The sequence below is a fragment of the Syngnathus scovelli genome, chromosome 10, assembly GCF_024217435.2.
Source record: "Syngnathus scovelli strain Florida chromosome 10, RoL_Ssco_1.2, whole genome shotgun sequence".
In the NCBI taxonomy this organism is placed as follows: Eukaryota; Metazoa; Chordata; class Actinopteri; order Syngnathiformes; family Syngnathidae; genus Syngnathus; species Syngnathus scovelli.
This window is the reverse complement of record NC_090856.1, coordinates 11,107,501-11,124,454: the sequence shown is the minus strand read 5'-3', so window position 1 is coordinate 11,124,454 and position 16,954 is coordinate 11,107,501. Positions and strand designations below refer to the sequence as shown.

At 45.8% G+C, this 16,954-nt stretch overlaps 3 protein-coding genes across 8 annotated transcripts; 2 read left to right on the top strand and 1 right to left on the bottom strand.

Moving 5' to 3' along the window:
- The first annotated feature begins 1,503 nt into the window (after positions 1-1,503).
- Positions 1,504-3,739, top strand: tbc1d7 (TBC1 domain family, member 7). Its single transcript, XM_049722185.1, has 7 exons — positions 1,504-1,861; positions 2,184-2,264; positions 2,350-2,540; positions 2,649-2,786; positions 2,871-3,016; positions 3,188-3,317; positions 3,399-3,739. Exons 1-7 carry the CDS (start codon positions 1,750-1,752, stop codon positions 3,483-3,485), a joined length of 885 nt encoding a protein of 294 aa, XP_049578142.1. The 5' UTR covers positions 1,504-1,749; the 3' UTR covers positions 3,486-3,739.
- On the bottom strand, positions 3,660-9,123 carry phactr1 (phosphatase and actin regulator 1). The gene is made up of 13 exons (XM_049722117.2): positions 8,896-9,123; positions 7,533-7,697; positions 7,390-7,470; positions 7,164-7,289; positions 6,868-7,071; positions 6,532-6,799; positions 6,084-6,277; positions 5,833-5,989; positions 5,617-5,672; positions 5,473-5,534; positions 4,901-5,041; positions 4,745-4,821; positions 3,660-4,657 (listed from the first exon to the last, which is right to left on the bottom strand). Exons 1-13 carry the CDS (start codon positions 9,005-9,007, stop codon positions 4,642-4,644), a joined length of 1,659 nt encoding a protein of 552 aa, XP_049578074.1. The 5' UTR covers positions 9,008-9,123; the 3' UTR covers positions 3,660-4,641.
- A 629-nt stretch (positions 9,124-9,752) lies between these two features.
- On the top strand, positions 9,753-13,245 carry sirt5 (sirtuin 5). 6 transcript variants are annotated; one of them, XM_049722178.2, is made up of 10 exons: positions 9,791-9,876; positions 10,391-10,448; positions 10,565-10,674; positions 10,765-10,898; positions 11,564-11,789; positions 12,087-12,174; positions 12,250-12,303; positions 12,369-12,492; positions 12,589-12,704; positions 12,773-13,245. In XM_049722178.2, the coding sequence occupies exons 3-10, from the start codon at positions 10,578-10,580 to the stop codon at positions 12,843-12,845; spliced, it is 912 nt and encodes a 303-aa protein (XP_049578135.1). In that variant the 5' UTR covers positions 9,791-9,876; positions 10,391-10,448; positions 10,565-10,577; the 3' UTR covers positions 12,846-13,245. The 6 variants fall into 6 exon arrangements, with proteins under 6 accessions (XP_049578133.1, XP_049578131.1, XP_049578135.1 ...); XM_049722167.2 differs by having other exon boundaries at positions 9,806-9,933; XM_049722177.2 differs by having other exon boundaries at positions 9,851-9,967.
- The last annotated feature ends 3,709 nt before the right edge of the window (positions 13,246-16,954 follow it).

Genomic DNA, 16,954 nt, shown 5'->3' with positions numbered 1-16,954 from the left:
TGCGGGGGCTGTTGTTTTCCATCCCGTCTTTCGGCCTTGGCAATCACCTTTGGCCGGGTTCTTGGTTGTTTCTCTCCTGCCGCTCTTCCTCTGGCACTTCTACCGGTTTTATCTCCAAGTGTCCTTCCCGTAAACCATTCTTGCACATACATCCACTTCGCCCACTGTCGCACACCACCCATTCATCATTCTTTCAATTTTGTCATTTTTTACGGAATTATGTGAACCTTTGGCTGTGACATCAATTTGTTAATGTTCCCTGACAATGCAAAGGTCTTACTCACCACTTACCATGGATTTGTTTGTTTGTTCTTTTGACACTATCTTTTGACACATATCGGCAAAACATTTCCCTCTGTCCAGAACGTTCAGTAGTAATCCAAAGCTGGCGTCTAGCATTAATCAAAACATAAGATATAATCAAGTACTGAACATTTTTTGACGACTTTGGCAGTGTCAGTGATTTAGAAAACCATCAGGCATGCATTAAACAGTTCCTTAAGGGTCATTAAGCTATTCAGGCAATATATCAAAAAACATTTATTTCAAAGTGCACAGAAATACATATCAGATCATAAAGTTATAAAAACCTTTCTCATTACCACCTATCAAAAATGTCTAGTTATGTCTTTATTGATTTGGTGTGTAGGTATAATTATATGCTTAAAATGTTTCTTGTATTGATTATATGTGAATATACTTGTCTGCTTATGCACTTTATTCAATGAGGTTTAAGCATATGTGTTTTTGCAGCTAGGCAGGACTTTTTTTTAATTTCGACCCCATTTCTTCACACCCACAACAAAACCCAAAGAATGATTCTGTGCATGTGTGCGGGCACAAATGCGTTTTGCTTGTACCGTATGCACACGGAGTGGCCTGGTTACATAACTGACTCCTGGCCTGAAATAATCTCCCAGTCCGGCCCTGCCACCAGTTTCATATGCGCATTCACCAAACCCCTCTTGAGTGTTTGATTTTATTTTTTTAAATTCAAGACATCAATGTTTTTTACTGGTGCTCAAAGTAAGCCATGCATCAACATGACCTTCTTCAAAGCACATAACCAACACAACGCTTGAACTCAAAACAAATTACATACCTGCAAATCAGTGCGACTTCTGCTGTTGCCTTTGCGAGACCAGTTCAGATATGCGTCGTCACGAATTTACACAATAAATCAAGTGTGGTTGGACTTGCGCAGTCGAGGCTCTGCCGAACCCCTGAGACCGATTCACCGAACCACCGTTTGATCGAACCCAGGTTAAGAACCACTGCCCTAAAACTATGTAGCTAAAAATTAACAAAACAGACCTTAATTGTTTTGACCAATATCGTGGTAATGTGATCCAAGTTTCTTGTCCTCGTCGAAAATATTATACTGACAGCAGGATTTTAGAATGATAGTGTGTTTTTTAGTTAGTTTGTTTTGTTGGTACGATGTTAGCACTAGGGCAGGTTCACACTCCACACCGCTAGGTGGTGGTAATGCACCTACATTTTTCTTGCCAACCACCACAAAACTCTCTCAAGAATAAAAAGAAGAACATGACAGAACGCGAACGTGTTGTTTACATTATGATTTTATTTATTTAATCATAAATGTGACTCGAAGTTAAGGTCCAGTGACGCAAATAATTTCTGCAGCCATGCCAAAAGTGCAACAACTACGAAGGCTTTAACCGTAGAGGACGAAGCCCTCGTGAAACGCTTGCTCCCGTGTGTGGGCTGCTTTGGTCAGGTGAAATTATGGCTGACGACCCTCAGAGGAACTTTCGCTCTGCTTATTATGAGAAAGTTGGCTTTCGAGGAGTGGAGGAGAAAAAGTCCCTTGAAATACTGCTGAAGGATAACCCTCTGGGTGAGTGTCAATTTTCAAAGTCAGCTTTATTGTCAATTTCTCCACATGCCAAAGACACACAAAGAAACGGAAATTTCGTTCCCCGCTGTCCCACGGTGACAAGACATGGCCCACAATAGACATACAATTTTGTGACATACGATTAAACACTGAGTCACTCATAGAAGATTTAAAGACAGTTTTATGGTCAGAATGATGCAACTAGTCAATTTCACGTATCAATCATAATCTATTAAAGGTAGAGATGAGCTTATTTTGTAACTGGCTTGCATGAATCTATATCCAAGCCGGTTTGTTTACAGAGACTGTGCCTCTTTGACAGATCTTGAGAAGCTGAGTACCTTCAGTCAACGTTTTCCTCTCCCGTCCATGTACAGGGTCCATGTGTGGAAGGTTCTGTTAGGTAAGACACATTTATACTGTAACTTGCATTGCAATTGGTTTTCCATTATTTTTGATGCATCACGTATTATCTCCATGTTCTTCAGGCGTCCTGCCGCCACATAGCGACTCTCATACCTTGGTCGGAAGCTATAGAAAGGAGCAGTACCAAGACATCATGGAGGCTCTGGAAGTGATGAGATTCATCAAGTCCTCCTCACCTTCCACCCATGTGTACTTGCGTATGTTCCAGCTGGAGAGCCAAATGCTTCCGCGCTGCTCTGAAATTTCACCACCGGTATGATGTCGCGGTTTGCAAGTGAATCTTCACAGCTACTGCTGTGTATATATTGGCGTGTTTTATTTTTTTTTCTTCCCATACATCAACTATTAATCTGGTTTTCAGGATAAAGAGCATGATGACTTCCTGTCCATCAGTCAAGCCATGGAGGAGATAGTTGAGGATCCCGTTGACTGCTATTGGCTCATTAAAGGTTTTGTCAGTCAGTTCCACACCAAGTTTGGAGACTCAGTTCCACATCTTGTAAGTGTCATAGTGTGTGTCATTTGTGTGGCTGTGGATTAGCTTTGAATCAGCCATGGTTCTGTGCCACCTTTGTTGGTATAGCCAAAGAGCCTGGAGCACTACCTGAGTCAGGAGGAGCCAGGCCTCCTCAGTCATTTAAAGACCAGCGGTGCTTTGGCACAACTTCCATACAACCTCTGGTTCAAACGCTGCTTTGCGGGCTGCCTGCCCGAGTCCAGCTTGCAGAGGTGAGTCCTCAAACCAAAACGCGCTTCTTTCTTTTTCGTCCAGTGTTGCACAAAAAGCTGTCAAAGGAACGAAAAGTATAGATGTTTCTGTTCTTGAAATAAACGTTTTGAAAGTTTGTGATTTACTTTTATATCTTTCCATATGTCATATTGATTGGATGTGTTTTCAAGAGTGTGGGACAAGGTGATCAGTGGCTCCTGTAAGATCCTGGTGTTTGTTGCCCTGGAGATTCTGCTCAGCTACAAGATTATGTTGCTGGGGATGAGCCGACCGCAGGGCATTGTCAAGTTCCTGTGCAATGTGAGTCCACAACTGTGCGACGTGCCACCGCGATCAACATTTCACAGCGCTATCGCCTCATCATGCGTTTAACCATTGCAGATACCGCAGGAGAACACGGACGCCATCGTAACGAAAGCTATCGATTTGTGGCACAAATATTGTGGCACCCCGATACACGCCATGTGAATTGTGGACAAGTCAGCTCGTTGTCTTCACACTCCAGAGAGACTTCCGACCTGGACCGTGCATACTGATCATCATGATCTCATGAGCAATCACCAGAAAGGACACGGAGATGAGCAGCCATGATGAACATGGTGAGAAACTGAGAATGTTTGGAAGAGAAAAAAAAACACCCAAGCAGGCAAAACCATATTTCTTTAAGAAACTGCGTACATCATCAAAGACTCACAATAAATAATACATGCTTTACCCCAAAACATTTGAAATTTCACTTTTTCTTTTTATGTCCAAGTAGTGTGATTGTGTGCACGCAAGCAAGTAGTTTGGCAACACACGCATACCATCACGCAGATGCTCTCACACACAAACACGGAGCAGTATGGAGAAATCAAAAGTGCTGTCAACCTGACTGCAGGCGCTCTGAACCAGAAGCTCACTGAAGGGTCCACGTCGGCATTGGTGGGATGCGTTCAAAAGCACTCGCGTGCTTTGGTTCAAATTAGGGAACTGGAACCCGGAAGTTGTGCTTGCTTCAACAAGTCAAAATGAGTTTGAGATTATTGCACTGCTGATTTGATTTTGAAGACATTTGATTTTTGAAGAACCAAGTGTTGGGTCTCAACTCACCTGGAAGAATTGAAATGGTCCCAACAAACACTGACATAAATTATATCATAACCCCCCACCCCCACGATGTTATTAAAAATCACAATAGTCTACTTAAGTCTCATTGCACATAATCTATCCCTTCATTCTGCTTGATTTATGGAACTCGATCATCGTACCCTGTCACAGTTCAACATAGTGCAACATGAACACGAACATTAGAATTGTTGCCGGCCGCAAGAACCTCGTGGCCTGAAGAAAACAGGACGTTGGTGGATGAACAGAAAGATGTTGCTCTTTAGCAGTAAAACATGGAAAAGGCTCAAATGAGTCTGAAGCTGAATTAGGATTTCCAAATCAGCAATAGTCTCGTTCAAGTCCAGTCTTCTTTCAATGAATCTGAATTGGCACCGATTTGACTTGACAAAAGTGCAGTTTGTTGATATAAAATATTTCTGGAAATCCAAATCAGTCTGGAACGACATTCCAAGGAAAGTTGCCGAGTGTGTCGTCTACCCGCCTATGCGCCAATATCACCTTGGCCGGCATTCCTTTAGGGCCGATGAAACCTGCAGAAGAAAAGTAATAGTTTAGGTACATTTCCAAGAGTAATTTGGGGCTTAAGTGTTTGTAGGTTGTTGTTGTTTTTTTCATGCCTGGTGAAGTGACGACTGGACTCGTGTACATCCATTTCGGTGCTTTTAAACTCGTTCAGCTCTTTCCTTATGGCAGCCTAAATGACACACACAAGTCAAGCAGATGAATCAAATGTGGTCCACTCCAAATTGGACTTGCTGTCGTTCTGCGGGAACCTTGTCAGCAGCCGTCAGTCGCGTCCAGGGCTTGTCTGCCCTCCTGTCGTAGTCCTGAGCCTCGGCAACTTCCACGTAGTCGCTAAAGCGAATGAGGATCTTTGCTTCCCTTAGCTCCTCCACCGTGGGCCGCTGGCTGAGCTAGAAAGCGGAGGTGGAGTCGGTGTGAGCCACAAATGCAAATTAGCAAATTACACGCTGCCATTGTCACTGGCTGTGTCAGGCGCGATGCTGCACATTTTGTCCAAATCAAGTGTGCGTTTTGCTTTTGAATTGGCTTCTTGGTGCTTTTCAGACACACTGCCAAAACAGACATGAATGCAGCTACTCGCTACTAAATGAGTCATGCAATTAAAACACATTTTAAAAATCAGGCATCTTCAAAGGTGAAGAGCGAATTTGTTTCATTTGCTTTCTGAACAAAGCATTCACAGTGACTCAAGCCAAAGGTCAAGTTGTCCTAAGAAGGCGCTGTCATTTGAATAGTGTGTGGTGGTAGTCCAGATCACCATGGCAACCATGTTCCTCTCGAAAAAAAAATCATCTGCACAGAGAGTTAGCTGCTCACTTACTTTTTTGGATAAATGTCTCTTGATCTCCCTCTTCTCCTCCTGCTCCTCCAGATCGTTTCGAGCTAAAGAAGAAGAAAAGATGACTGATCTCGTAGGTGCTCTTTTGTCTTTTGTGGTCTATTTTTAGCATGCAACGTAACGTACGTTTCAGGATATTCCTCTGTTCCAGTTCCTCGGCAGTTGGGCGCTGACTCAACCGTCTGGAACAAAATATCTTTTAGTTTTATTGACATGACATTGCGAGTCATGCGAAAAGGAAGGAATCGTGTTCATCTGGTCGCTACTAGTCATTTTGTTTGGACCAACAAAATGTTTTGTAGTGAGGGTGGCGGAGTACACGAGTGGCGGCCATATTTGCACCGTGTCAGCTTGGTCGCCGTTTGCTGTCGGGACTCGAGTCTCTCCTGGTCGGACTGCAGTGGCAGAATGTTCTTCTCCTCCAGCTCCTTCTTTGATGGACGGTTGCTGATTTTAATGGCTAAAGAGTCTTTTCGTAGCACCTTCAGGGCCAGCGTGCCTACAGTGGCGAGAAAATTCATCAGCACACGTACATCATGGGCGAGTGCAGCTGCACATCGTTGATGTCTGTCTTTACACGTCTTTATTCCTACTTGTAAACAATGCTTCATCCTCTTCATCATCATCCTCCTCCTCCTCATCCACTTGTTCATCTTCCTCCTCTAATTCCTCATCTTCATCGTCATCCCCATACATCACAGGCAGATCCTCGTAGTCCGCCTCATTGGGGAGATTCTCCTTGTCGTCACATTCCATCATCACCGTGGGAATGCCGCGCATCACAGAACTGTGGTTGGTGGGAAAGGGCAAAGGTCAGGAGTTCTTGCTGAAGAGATCAACACGAGCGTCCCCAGAAGTGCAAACAAATTAAATGAAACATTTTGGGATGACAATGTAATTTCGCAAAACCAAAGAATGACAAGATCTTGGTCACAAATGTGCAAAATTGGAATTGGTTCCAAATAAGTCCTATGGACAAAAATCACAACTGCAGAAATGACAAAAACATTAGCCCACAAGGCAACCTGTTTGGACACCCACCTCTCAAACCTCTGCATGGTCAGGGCTAGGGTCTTGTTAAGCTCCTCGATGATTCGGCTCGGCGGGTGAAGCGGGACGGGCAGTGTTCCGTACTGCAGTGAGTGGCCGCCCACGGGGGCGCGGCTGGCAGGGGCGGAGACCTTCTGGAAGGCAAGCAGAGGCGGCAAGGCTTCCACGCACCCCGCGGGTACGGAGATCATGAGCTTCTTGGGCGCTAGAGGAGGAGATAGCTTCACTGCCATGCACGGCAACTTCACCGGGGTGCCATCTGGAAATTGACCAAAGAAAGGAGGAGTTCGGAGAGCGCGACCGAGAATGTCACAGAGGCGAATGTACCTGTTGTGTGATTTGCGATTCTGCTGGAGGGTTTTGGTGGTAGCGCTGGACCTTGCTTGTGTATTGCAGGAGGTCTGTGGAATGTTGAGTCAATATCGTCCGCCAGGTACACAGAAGGTTTTTTTGCGGGAGGAGCCTGGTTACATTTTTGAGCTTGGTCCGGTTGACTTGTACTCTCAGCGGGGATGTCAAACACGAGTACACCTGCGGAGAAAGAAAGGCAATCGGAAGACGGCACTAATCCAATTTCTTCGACTTCACTCGCTGCTTTTCGATGTTGTTTCAATGCTGCCTACCTCCGGTCGCAGCCGCTCCTTCCATTGGCTGGGTACCTTCAGATTGTGGCAAATTGCGCCCCGGCATGGGAGAGCGGCCATTTTGCATCTTCTCCTCCTCCTGTGGTACCGATGATGACGAACTGTCTACGCAAGCGCGGCACAAGGGCGCAATGTCACGATTTGGAACGGCGGGAGGGCCAAGTCAACGCCATGAACATTCTTGTTGGTTTGGATGTGCCATCACCTTTCTCGTAAACTTCCTTCAGCACGCCTTTCTTGATCAGTTCCTCTCTGCTCTGTCTTGTGGACATTTTCCTTTCCAGCACTGAGAGGTAAAGTAGCGGTTAAAATGCAGTCTAGAAGAGTGCAGAATGTTCTCGTCCTCACCAGCAGAGGTCTGCTTGAACTTTTCACTCTTCTTCTTTCTCCATTTCCAGGGTTTGAAGAGACGCCCCAGGGTGGCAAATTTACTTCGCCGCCTGATGGGAGGCGTGTGCGTGCCAGGAACCAGTGAATCGGAGCGCATTGCCGCTAGCCTTTCTACTTCTTCGGCTGCAACAAAATCAAAAGTTTTCAACAATAAAATGCCATTCGCAGAAACACGCGTAACCAAGGCCAAGCGATCCGACCAGTGTAATCCAGCTCTGGTTGCAAACACATCATGATGCAGCCGCACGTGTGCAAGTGTTTCCACAGTTGTGCTTGAAACACAAAACTGAGGGCTTGAATTGATACGTCACCTCCGTCAAGCTCAACTAAAGCATCACCTACTGGGAGGTGCTGGTACTGTGTTTAGTATTGACTGGTGAAGAAAACGATTGAGGACTGGAATCAACACCGGTCTACCGGAGCACTGGTTGAAGATTATCTCCACACAGTTCTCCTTTTTAGTACTATATTGTAAAAACAACATTAGGGTGCGGTAGATATAAACCTCTAACATAGACTAAGAAGCAAAAATGGTACGTGTCGTCAATGCACCGTGTGACTGGCATTTGTCATTTTCTTCTTCTTTTCTGGGGGAGGGTCCAGTGCAACTCGGATGCAGTAGTGGCGCAAGTGGGGGGTGAAGGGGGGTCATTATGTGGGTGATGGTGAACGAACGCCGATCCCGAGTAGAGGCTTCGCTATTCAGTTTCAGGACCACTGTACAGTTGTGCATTGACACGTTCGCCAAGCTCTTCAACCAGCACGATTAGGATGAGGATGATGAGTGTGCTTTTGCCGAATGGGAGAAAGAGCTCTCTTCCCGTATGCATTTTGAAAGCAATGTTTTAGCTGTTCATCGTGACCATGGCAACAAAGAAAACTGTCACTGTGACAAGAGCAGCATTAAACCAGTTCATTTGCTAGGCCTGCACGTCTCGTAATGCCATGATAGCGTTTCACGACAACGGAGGGTCACTTTCGAGATTGCATGGTTTAGCGTCCTTTTTTAAATTTGACGTGATTACCGAAACAGGATGAGCTCTCCATGAATCATCCATTTAAAATTAAGCCATCGTATCTGGCGAGTTTTTCCATGTGTATGAGTCACCGTGAGGTTATTATCCTCCAACGTGCAGCTGTGCATCACGGGTACCGCCAAGCTGGATAATAAAACCTCGTAGTCATGCCGATGTCTCGGGGGCGGTCACTATAATGAAGCACCGATGGGGACGCCTTTGACCATGCGTTGGCCCCGAGAGGCTGCAGGTGTAATAGAATATGATATGCGGCGCTCATCGTTGTCGATTCCCGACTCCCCTACCTGTCTCCAGGTGCAAAGAGATCCTCGCTTCGTTGATGTAAGGCGTGTCACTCTTGGAACGAACCCTCCGGATCGGCCTGCGGTCCTCTTGCTCCGGGGCCGCCGCCGCCATGTCCACCGGGGCCTGCCAGCCGGCCAGCGTCCACAGACGACCGGCGTGACGAGACTCGGCGCCGCCGCAGCCACTCGCGAGCGCTCAGCCCGACAAACAGTGCGGGAGTGGGTGGGCTATTGTAAGGATGGGGTTGGGAGGGGTATCTCAGACACGTCACACGCTCATATTCAATGGAAAGTCAAAATTATCTGTTCATTAAGGTGTTTGTTAGGAGGTCTGCTGTATCATATCAAATCAGACGACATTGGGTTACAGACAATAATGTGGCCGTCATCAGAGCGGGTTAGGGTTAGGTTCTCAAAATTTCAATCCATCACCACCTAAAAAGGAAAACCAACATTAAACACTAATAACACCAAATATTAATCGAAATGAAAGCACTTTATTTACGTCAAAATATTTAATATTTTTAAGATAAAACAAAAATGAAAATCAAATATCCAGTCGTTTATTGGCGCGTGTCCATTGTACAAAAATTGTACCTATATTTGTTTATTCTGAATTTGCACTATTTTGATCTGATGATGTGGAGTTTAACCAATTAAACAAACTGTCCACATGCACCCCAATATGATGCGCAGTAAGTGGTACGAGTGCGCCCTCTGTTGGTCTCGTTTTCCGCTATCCTCATTCGTAATTATATTCACTTGTAGCGTTATTTGGACATTGTGTTGTATTTACTCTCCTTTGTATAATGTATAATATATACAGTAGCTGGAAATTTCAACTCGTAATTGTAAATAATGGAATAGGGGCGGAACAGACGGACATCCGGAAGCGGAAGTGTTCCATTTCCGTTATCACAGTTCGACAAATAGTGGCAGACCAAGCGGAAGTGTCCCGTTTCCGTTGTCACAGTTTGACAGGTAGTGGCAAACTTTCAAGTCGGGTATATGAACGAACTTGGAAATGTATTCTTAAAGGTATATGAACGAACTTGGAAATGTATTCTTAAAGGTGTGCATACACTTCGTTACAGTTACAGTCTGTAAATGTCGCTATATAAGTACAGCTTGTGCGAGAAACGGTTTCTTTTCTGGTTAACCGTAAACAAGATACTCGCTTAGCTACGCGTAGTAGCCTATACTGTAATTGTTCCCCAACCTGCATTAACATGTACGAGGTTTGGAAAAGTGCTTCATAAACTCCAACCTGGGGAGACGTCAACCGTTAGTGTTATTACATTTTCATGACAGCTTAGCTTATAACACTTGAACAACTGACACCTATTTAACTGATAGTATCGGAGTGACATCCAGTAAGAATACTAATATGATTTGGTGTTGCATTTGGTGGTGACGTGGAATGCACATTAAGGTTATAAACAAAATGGATATGTCTGAATGTCTCAATCACAAAGCAATTACTGTCATGTCACAGAACAATTTATGTTGAGTCTCAAGCAAGATCATACGTCCATATCATAATCAACTTACTGGTAAGAGCAATAGCAGGTACACATTCTATGCGACCAGTTATTGTGACACTGAGATGCAATGATGCAAAAAGCATTAAAAACGTTGCCGTAAAGATAACAATGAACTTCATCCCTAGTCATCCAAACCTGATGATTGTACGGCAGCTGACCTCCAGAAGCCCTATCAAACTTTTTGCTCCACTGAGGAAATGTTGGGACAGTTCAAGTATGACCAGACCCAGTTCGGGTAAGAGCACTGGTCACATACTCATTTTGTTTTCCTATCGAGAACAGATGGTCATCATTGTCAATGTTGGGAATGTATTTTCTTGCACAGACCTGGCCGCATTTAGGGAACTCTTTTCCAAGGCCTCCAATATAGCCATTCTCACCGGAGCAGGTGTGAGTGCAGAGAGTGGAGTCCCCACCTTCAGAGGGGCCGGGGGCTACTGGAGAAAGTGGCAAGCTCAGGTATGCATCTGCACCTTTTCTTCAAATACTAACTGGCATTCTGTTGCACGTCATCGTTTGACATGTTCAAAATTGTCACCAAGGTGACTTAAACACCTGAATGTGGGGACGCTTTTTTTTCTTACCTTTTTTGTGTTTAGCTTTTTTCTCGTGCTACACCAACTCAGTGGCCTAGTAGTAGAGTGTCCGCCCTGAGACTGGAAGGTTGTGGGTTCAAACCCCGGCCGGGTCATACCAAAGACTATAAAAATGGAACCCATTGCCTCCCTGCTTGGCACTCAGCATTAAGGGTTGGAATTGGGGGGTTAGATCACCAAATGATTCCCGAGCGCGGCACCGCTGCTGCTCACTGCTCCCCTCTCCCCCAGGGGATGGATCAAAATCACATGGGGATGGGTTAAATGCAGAGGACAAATTTCACCACACCCAGATGTGTATGTGATGATGATCATTGGGACTTTAACTTTAACTTTAACATAGATGAAAAGACTTACGCAAAGCAATAAAACAAAAAAAAAAACAAAAAAACTGAAACCATCATACACTCCAACGGTTAGGATTGAGATTGCGATGGGGTTAAGCGCTCGCAATGGATCTATCCATCATCGACTTTGATCGAGAGGCCATATTGTGTTTGAACGTTTCTACCGTGTGTGCCCCTTCAGGATCTCGCCACTCCCGAGGCGTTCTCCAGAAACCCCTCCCGTGTTTGGGAGTTTTACCACTACCGTCGCGAAGTCATGCTTAGCAAAAGCCCGAATCCTGCTCACCTGGCCATTGCGCAGTGCGAGGAGCGTCTGGCCGGGCAGGGCCGCCAAGTCACTGTCATCACTCAGAACATTGATGAACTTCACCGCCGTGCTGGATCCAAAAACATCCTGGAAATTCACGGTAATGACTGTCTGTAGCTTGGCAATTGATTTGGATTTTTGGCTTCCAAGACTAAATATGGAAACGGTAGTCTGTCACTTTGCATAGTTGAGGAAAAACAAGCTAAAGAATCGAAATGTTTGCCCCATTCCAGAGATTGATCTGAAGTCAAATAAGAACCTCTCTGCTTTTCAATGCTTTCCCGTCAGACTAGTAGTGGAATTTCGCTCATAGGGTTCCGCTCCTGTGAGGGTTGTACCTGTAATAAACCTGTAATAAAACAACATCCTGTTTTGATCGGTCTCTTTCCCTCTCCAGGAAGTCTGTTTAAAACGCGTTGCATGAGTTGCGGCCATGAAGTGGCCAATTACAAGAGCCCCGTTTGTGCCGCTCTGGAGGGCAAAGGGTAAGTGATGTGCATGGCACCTTTGGTTTGGCCATGTTGAGGTGCTTCATACCTCGCATCAAATTGCTTCCTCAGAGCTCCGGAGCCAGGAAGACATGATGCTCAGATCCCTGTCCAGGACCTCCCCAGGTAAGAAGCTTGCATGGTCATCTGCTGTCTGTGTGAATGCGTACATGCATGCGTGTGTGCTCCAGGTGTGAACAAGCCGGCTGTTCCGGCCTTCTGAGACCAGCCGTCGTTTGGTTTGGAGAGGCTCTCGATTCGGATACCTTAATTCGAGCGGAGAAAGTGCTGGATATCTGTGACCTCTGCTTGGTGGTGAGTGTCATCAAGTGTTGTGTTCTTGCTGTCTAATTTGGAACTATTTTGGCAACGTTTACATTGTGGGACACAATGCTCCCCCCACACACACAGGTTGGCACTTCTTCTGTGGTGTATCCGGCAGCCATGTTTGCTCCTCAGGTGGCCGCAAGAGGCGTGCCCGTGGCCGAGTTCAACATGGAAGACACACCGGCCACCATGCGTTTCAAGTAGGTTCCATTCTTCTTTTTACTGCTTTACGCAGCCATTGACAATATTGTATCGTTTCACTTTTTAGGTTTCATTTTCATGGGCCTTGTGGGACGACCTTACCCCCTGCTTTGAGTGCCCACCCATCTGAAAGTCAATGAAAACTATCAACTGCTTGATTGTTGGATGATGATTAGAAAAAACGGAGTCGTTCGTAAGTCATTATTTGTTCCTAAGGAGTAAAAATTTGAAGCCAGCGTGCAGCAGATTTGAAAACTGTCAAATGCAAGTTCCTTCATTTAGTCGCATGAGAAGTGAAAAAAATATTAGGTCATCGGAAAAACAACTCGCGCCAGTCTTGTGTATTCGGTGTGTGGCAGCGGGGGGCAGTGTTAACCCGCTGCTATGCCAAACGCTCCACTAAACACAAGGGCAAGTTTTCTACTGTGGTACAGCTTAGACGCCAAAGAAAACTGTCAGTGCTACATTACATGAATTGTTACATGATGAAAATGTCAGTCAAAGTACTCATTAAAAAAAAAAAAAAAATTGTCATTCAGACATTTCTCTCCTTTTGTGTGTGGCACTCTCTCGTTGTTATGTCGCAGTATTATTTGATTTGATCTGCTTTTGTGGAAGATAAGATGGTGCGTGACATTTGCCAATCTGCCCCCCCCCCCCAACTTTCATCATCATTCCGTTTACAGTTTATTAGCATCAGGCAGCTATGATTTCTCCCCTGAGTTCTTATCTTTGCTCTTTCTGGGCTCCACCTCTCGCATCAGGGCTTCACTTTCAATGCCGTCTGTATTATTTGAGGTGCCTCACTCGCCTCCCCGTCATCACTTGCTCATTAGAGAGCGGATGATGGTCCGACGCTCCCTCATGACTCCGCTCCAAAAATAACAGCGCCAATTTCTCGCCTGCTCAGCCACAATTTCATGCCAATCTCAGTTGTATTGGCCAGATTGCTCGGGCTGTCAAAGGCAGAGCGGAAAAGCACAGCCGGCCCAGATGCAATGTTAGTTGTGAGCACGTGCCAGAAAATGCTTGTGACTCCCATCCTGCTCCGGTGGGCGCCGCTGACCGTGTGCCTTCGTCATCATTCATCAAATACACACGTCACATTTTGTACATGACACAAAGAGGATCTTTCACATTCACTCTTTTATCAAATGCATTTCCCAGTCAACATTAGCCTGCCCACTGAAAGGGGCGAGACGTGGCGAGATGTCAACACCTTTCCTTCCCCTGTCGGTTATATGGCTCATAAGTTACACTCATGGTGGAAAAGGCATTTTAATTGATTTATCATTCTTCTCTGTATCACAAAACCCTGGCATTTGAACAGGGGTGTTTAGACTTTTAATATTCCCTGTAGCTGGTAATTAGGCACCTGGTGTTGTGTGTCCCTGTGTGTGTGTGAGTGTGTGTATACATTTGAATAAGTATCTTTCAATTATGAGCAGCCAGAGCGGAATCTCTACGCTTAATGGGGGCCTAAAGACACACACCCCCACACACATGCATGCCCATGCATCCTGGGCCGGGGAGGGTTTAACAGAATTAAGATGACTGAAGCTGGTGCTCTTCCCAATCACCCCAGATTAGGTTTTTGGAGTGAAAATCCTCCAGGGAAGCACTAATCCCTGACCGTAAGCAAAGCTTTCTCTTTCGACATCTCTCTTGCCTGCTCCCGCTCATTCTCCATGGCTCTATTTTTAGCCCCGCTAAGCTTCTCTGCGTGCTACTGTTTACATTTGGAGCCCCCATTTTAGATTCAATGCCCTCACCGCTTGTTTCTCTTAGAGTGTTAGTTGAAAAATTCCAAGCAAGAAATCTCTGTTGGTCAGCTGCATGCTACAAACATGTTTCTGAACGTTAACTCGCCGGATGGCTTGTGAAGTGACAGGCACTGTTAACTGTCTTCAGGCTCTTTTTTTTTTTTTGGTCTGTGCACAAAATATTACAGTTGGCAAAGACCAAAGGAAAGGTAGACTTGCTATTTGAGATGCATTATACACATTTGCTGCATTGTTAGAAATTGTGTGTTAAAAATTGCCGTCAAAGATGAGTCACCACACTAAAATGACTTTTTCTTTGCGATGTGTTGTCTCGATTGTTGTGGATCTTTTAGATTACTCTGTGTGCTCTACATCAGTAGTCACGTGATGAACCCAGACACAACAGTCTGCTGTCTCTCCCAGAGAGAGATGAAATTACAGATAAAAAGAATGTAAAAAACTTACAGTGTGTCATCACCCCACACCCCGCTCAAAAAGAGAATTTCAGGTGGACCGGGGAGGTGACACCACAAGGAAGACGACATTCATCGGCCAGCCCCAGAGGACCTGAATGAAGTAGCTCGGGAAAGGGTAGGCTGGGCGTCCTTGCTAAAGCTACCGACCTTGGCTTAGTCCTACAAAACGGATGGATGGATGGATGGATGGATGGATGGATGGATGGATGGATGGATGGATGGATGGATGGATGGATGGATGGATGGATGGATGGATGGATGGATGGATGGATGGATGGATGGATGGATGGATGGATGGATGGATGGATGGATGGATGGATGGATGGATGGATGGATGGATGGATGGATGGATGGATGGATGGATGGATGGATGGATGGATGGATGGATGGATGGATGGATGGATGGATGGATGGATGGATAACATTGCTCCTCCCTCTGCCAAAGGTAAAGACGGCCAACTGTTCACATTTTAAGATCTCTGCCCGTCAGGCTCACATGTGGTTAGCTGCTAGCAAACAGCGACTTGTGTCAACTTTGTGAAAGTTTGTGTTTTGATACCATTTGGTTATATGATAAGGGAGCAGCTAACCTTTTGCTCTTTGTGCTCATCATCAGCACATGGACGCAACTGAGGCATGATAGCGGCTTGCGCAGGAAGGGACTGACTGTGTGGATTCACGCAGGAAAGTGGACGCATTGTAAACCAGTTACATCAGCGGATGTGATGGAGTAGCCGCCTCCTCTGCGGATTTTACACTCAGACCTGCAGGCACGCTTCCACTTGTGCTTCCTGCCAAGTGTCAATAGCATAATCAGACGTGAGGGCAACAGCTGCACTACCAGTCGGTTATTGTGCGCGCGTGCGCCCGCGTGTGTGTTTCAGGAGAAGTGGTACTTTGCTAGCCCTTTGGAGGGCCACATATGGCTTGTGTCAGTTGAAGTACTGGCCAGTGTTGTCGGGACCTGACATGATGGAAGTGCATGGTTACAAGAAGCTAACAATGCAAAACTGCAGTTCATCATTTCCACGCTTTTCTTCCGCAGCATGATCTCCCTTTTCAATCTCTTCCCTTCACTGATGTGTTGGCAGAATGCCCAACGCACTCCCAGGCAGGCCCGCTTAGTAGATCAGTGTTCACATATGTTTTTGTGTACAATCCAGTTTGGGCAAGCAAGTCTTCTTCCTTCATTTTCCATACCGCTTAACCTCATTTGGGTCGCGGACTTGCCGGAGCTGATCCCAGCGGGCTCGAGGCCCAGTTCCAATTGAAAACAACCAAATGCGATGCTTGCATCGTTTATTTTCCAATGATGGTACGCCCATTTTGCGTCTCGCCAACATTCATTACAAGGTTAGTTGTCATTGTTAGAGCGGCTGTGTGGTTTTGCGCGGCAGTCCCCTCTCGAGCTCCTTCTCTGCCAGATGAGCGCTCTGATCTGCAAACAGCGGGTGCCGCCGCTTCAATATTTGCTTTGAGGAGCCGTCATCTGTCAGAGAGCACACACGCCGCTCTTGGTGATAATGAGCATTTGTGATGATGTCCCCAGCTTTCCTCACACTTTGTGTCCAGGGTTTTACCGAGCGGCTGCTTGATATTTGATGTGCCCGTTTGATTTTACTGCTGCTTCTTTCACTTCTTGTTGCTTGCTGGGGATTTCTCCCTTCAGCCGTTGGTTGGACTTTGTCTTAGACTTGGTCAGTCTGAGAGCTTCCACTTTCCCCTTTGATGAAGTCCTTTGTTGGGTTGGTGGTGTGTTTTGTTTTGGATCATCGTCTCGTTGCATGATGAACTTATGGTTAGTTTGGATAAATTTTTCCGTTGACAAAACGGTTTTGTAGACTTCACGATTCATCGACAAAGTGAGCCCATTCCAGAAGCAACCATGCGAGACCAAGCCATGACTGTCACGACTTGTCCCCGATGAGTCCATTGTCTGTACATTTTGTCATAATTTCTGTCTGTGTGCTCGCCCCTCCCCTTCTGTGTGCCCATGATCAGTGTGATCAC

Coding starts and splice junctions, on each gene's coding strand:
- tbc1d7 (XM_049722185.1), top strand. CDS start 1,750: ATGGCTGACGACCCTCAGAGGAACTTTCGCTCTGCTTATTATGAGAAA. Junction 2,787..2,870: donor GAGACTCAGTTCCACATCTT/GTAAGTGTCATA, acceptor TTGTTGGTATAG/CCAAAGAGCCTGGAGCACTA. Junction 3,017..3,187: donor CCCGAGTCCAGCTTGCAGAG/GTGAGTCCTCAA, acceptor TGTGTTTTCAAG/AGTGTGGGACAAGGTGATCA.
- phactr1 (XM_049722117.2), bottom strand. CDS start 9,007: ATGGCGGCGGCGGCCCCGGAGCAAGAGGACCGCAGGCCGATCCGGAGG. Junction 6,278..6,531: donor ACCATGCAGAGGTTTGAGAG/GTGGGTGTCCAA, acceptor CACCAACCACAG/TTCTGTGATGCGCGGCATTC. Junction 4,822..4,900: donor GACTGACGGCTGCTGACAAG/GTTCCCGCAGAA, acceptor TGTGTCATTTAG/GCTGCCATAAGGAAAGAGCT.
- sirt5 (XM_049722176.2), top strand. CDS start 10,578: ATGATTGTACGGCAGCTGACCTCCAGAAGCCCTATCAAACTTTTTGCT. Junction 12,304..12,368: donor CCTGTCCAGGACCTCCCCAG/GTAAGAAGCTTG, acceptor TGTGTGCTCCAG/GTGTGAACAAGCCGGCTGTT. Junction 12,493..12,588: donor TCTGTGACCTCTGCTTGGTG/GTGAGTGTCATC, acceptor CCACACACACAG/GTTGGCACTTCTTCTGTGGT.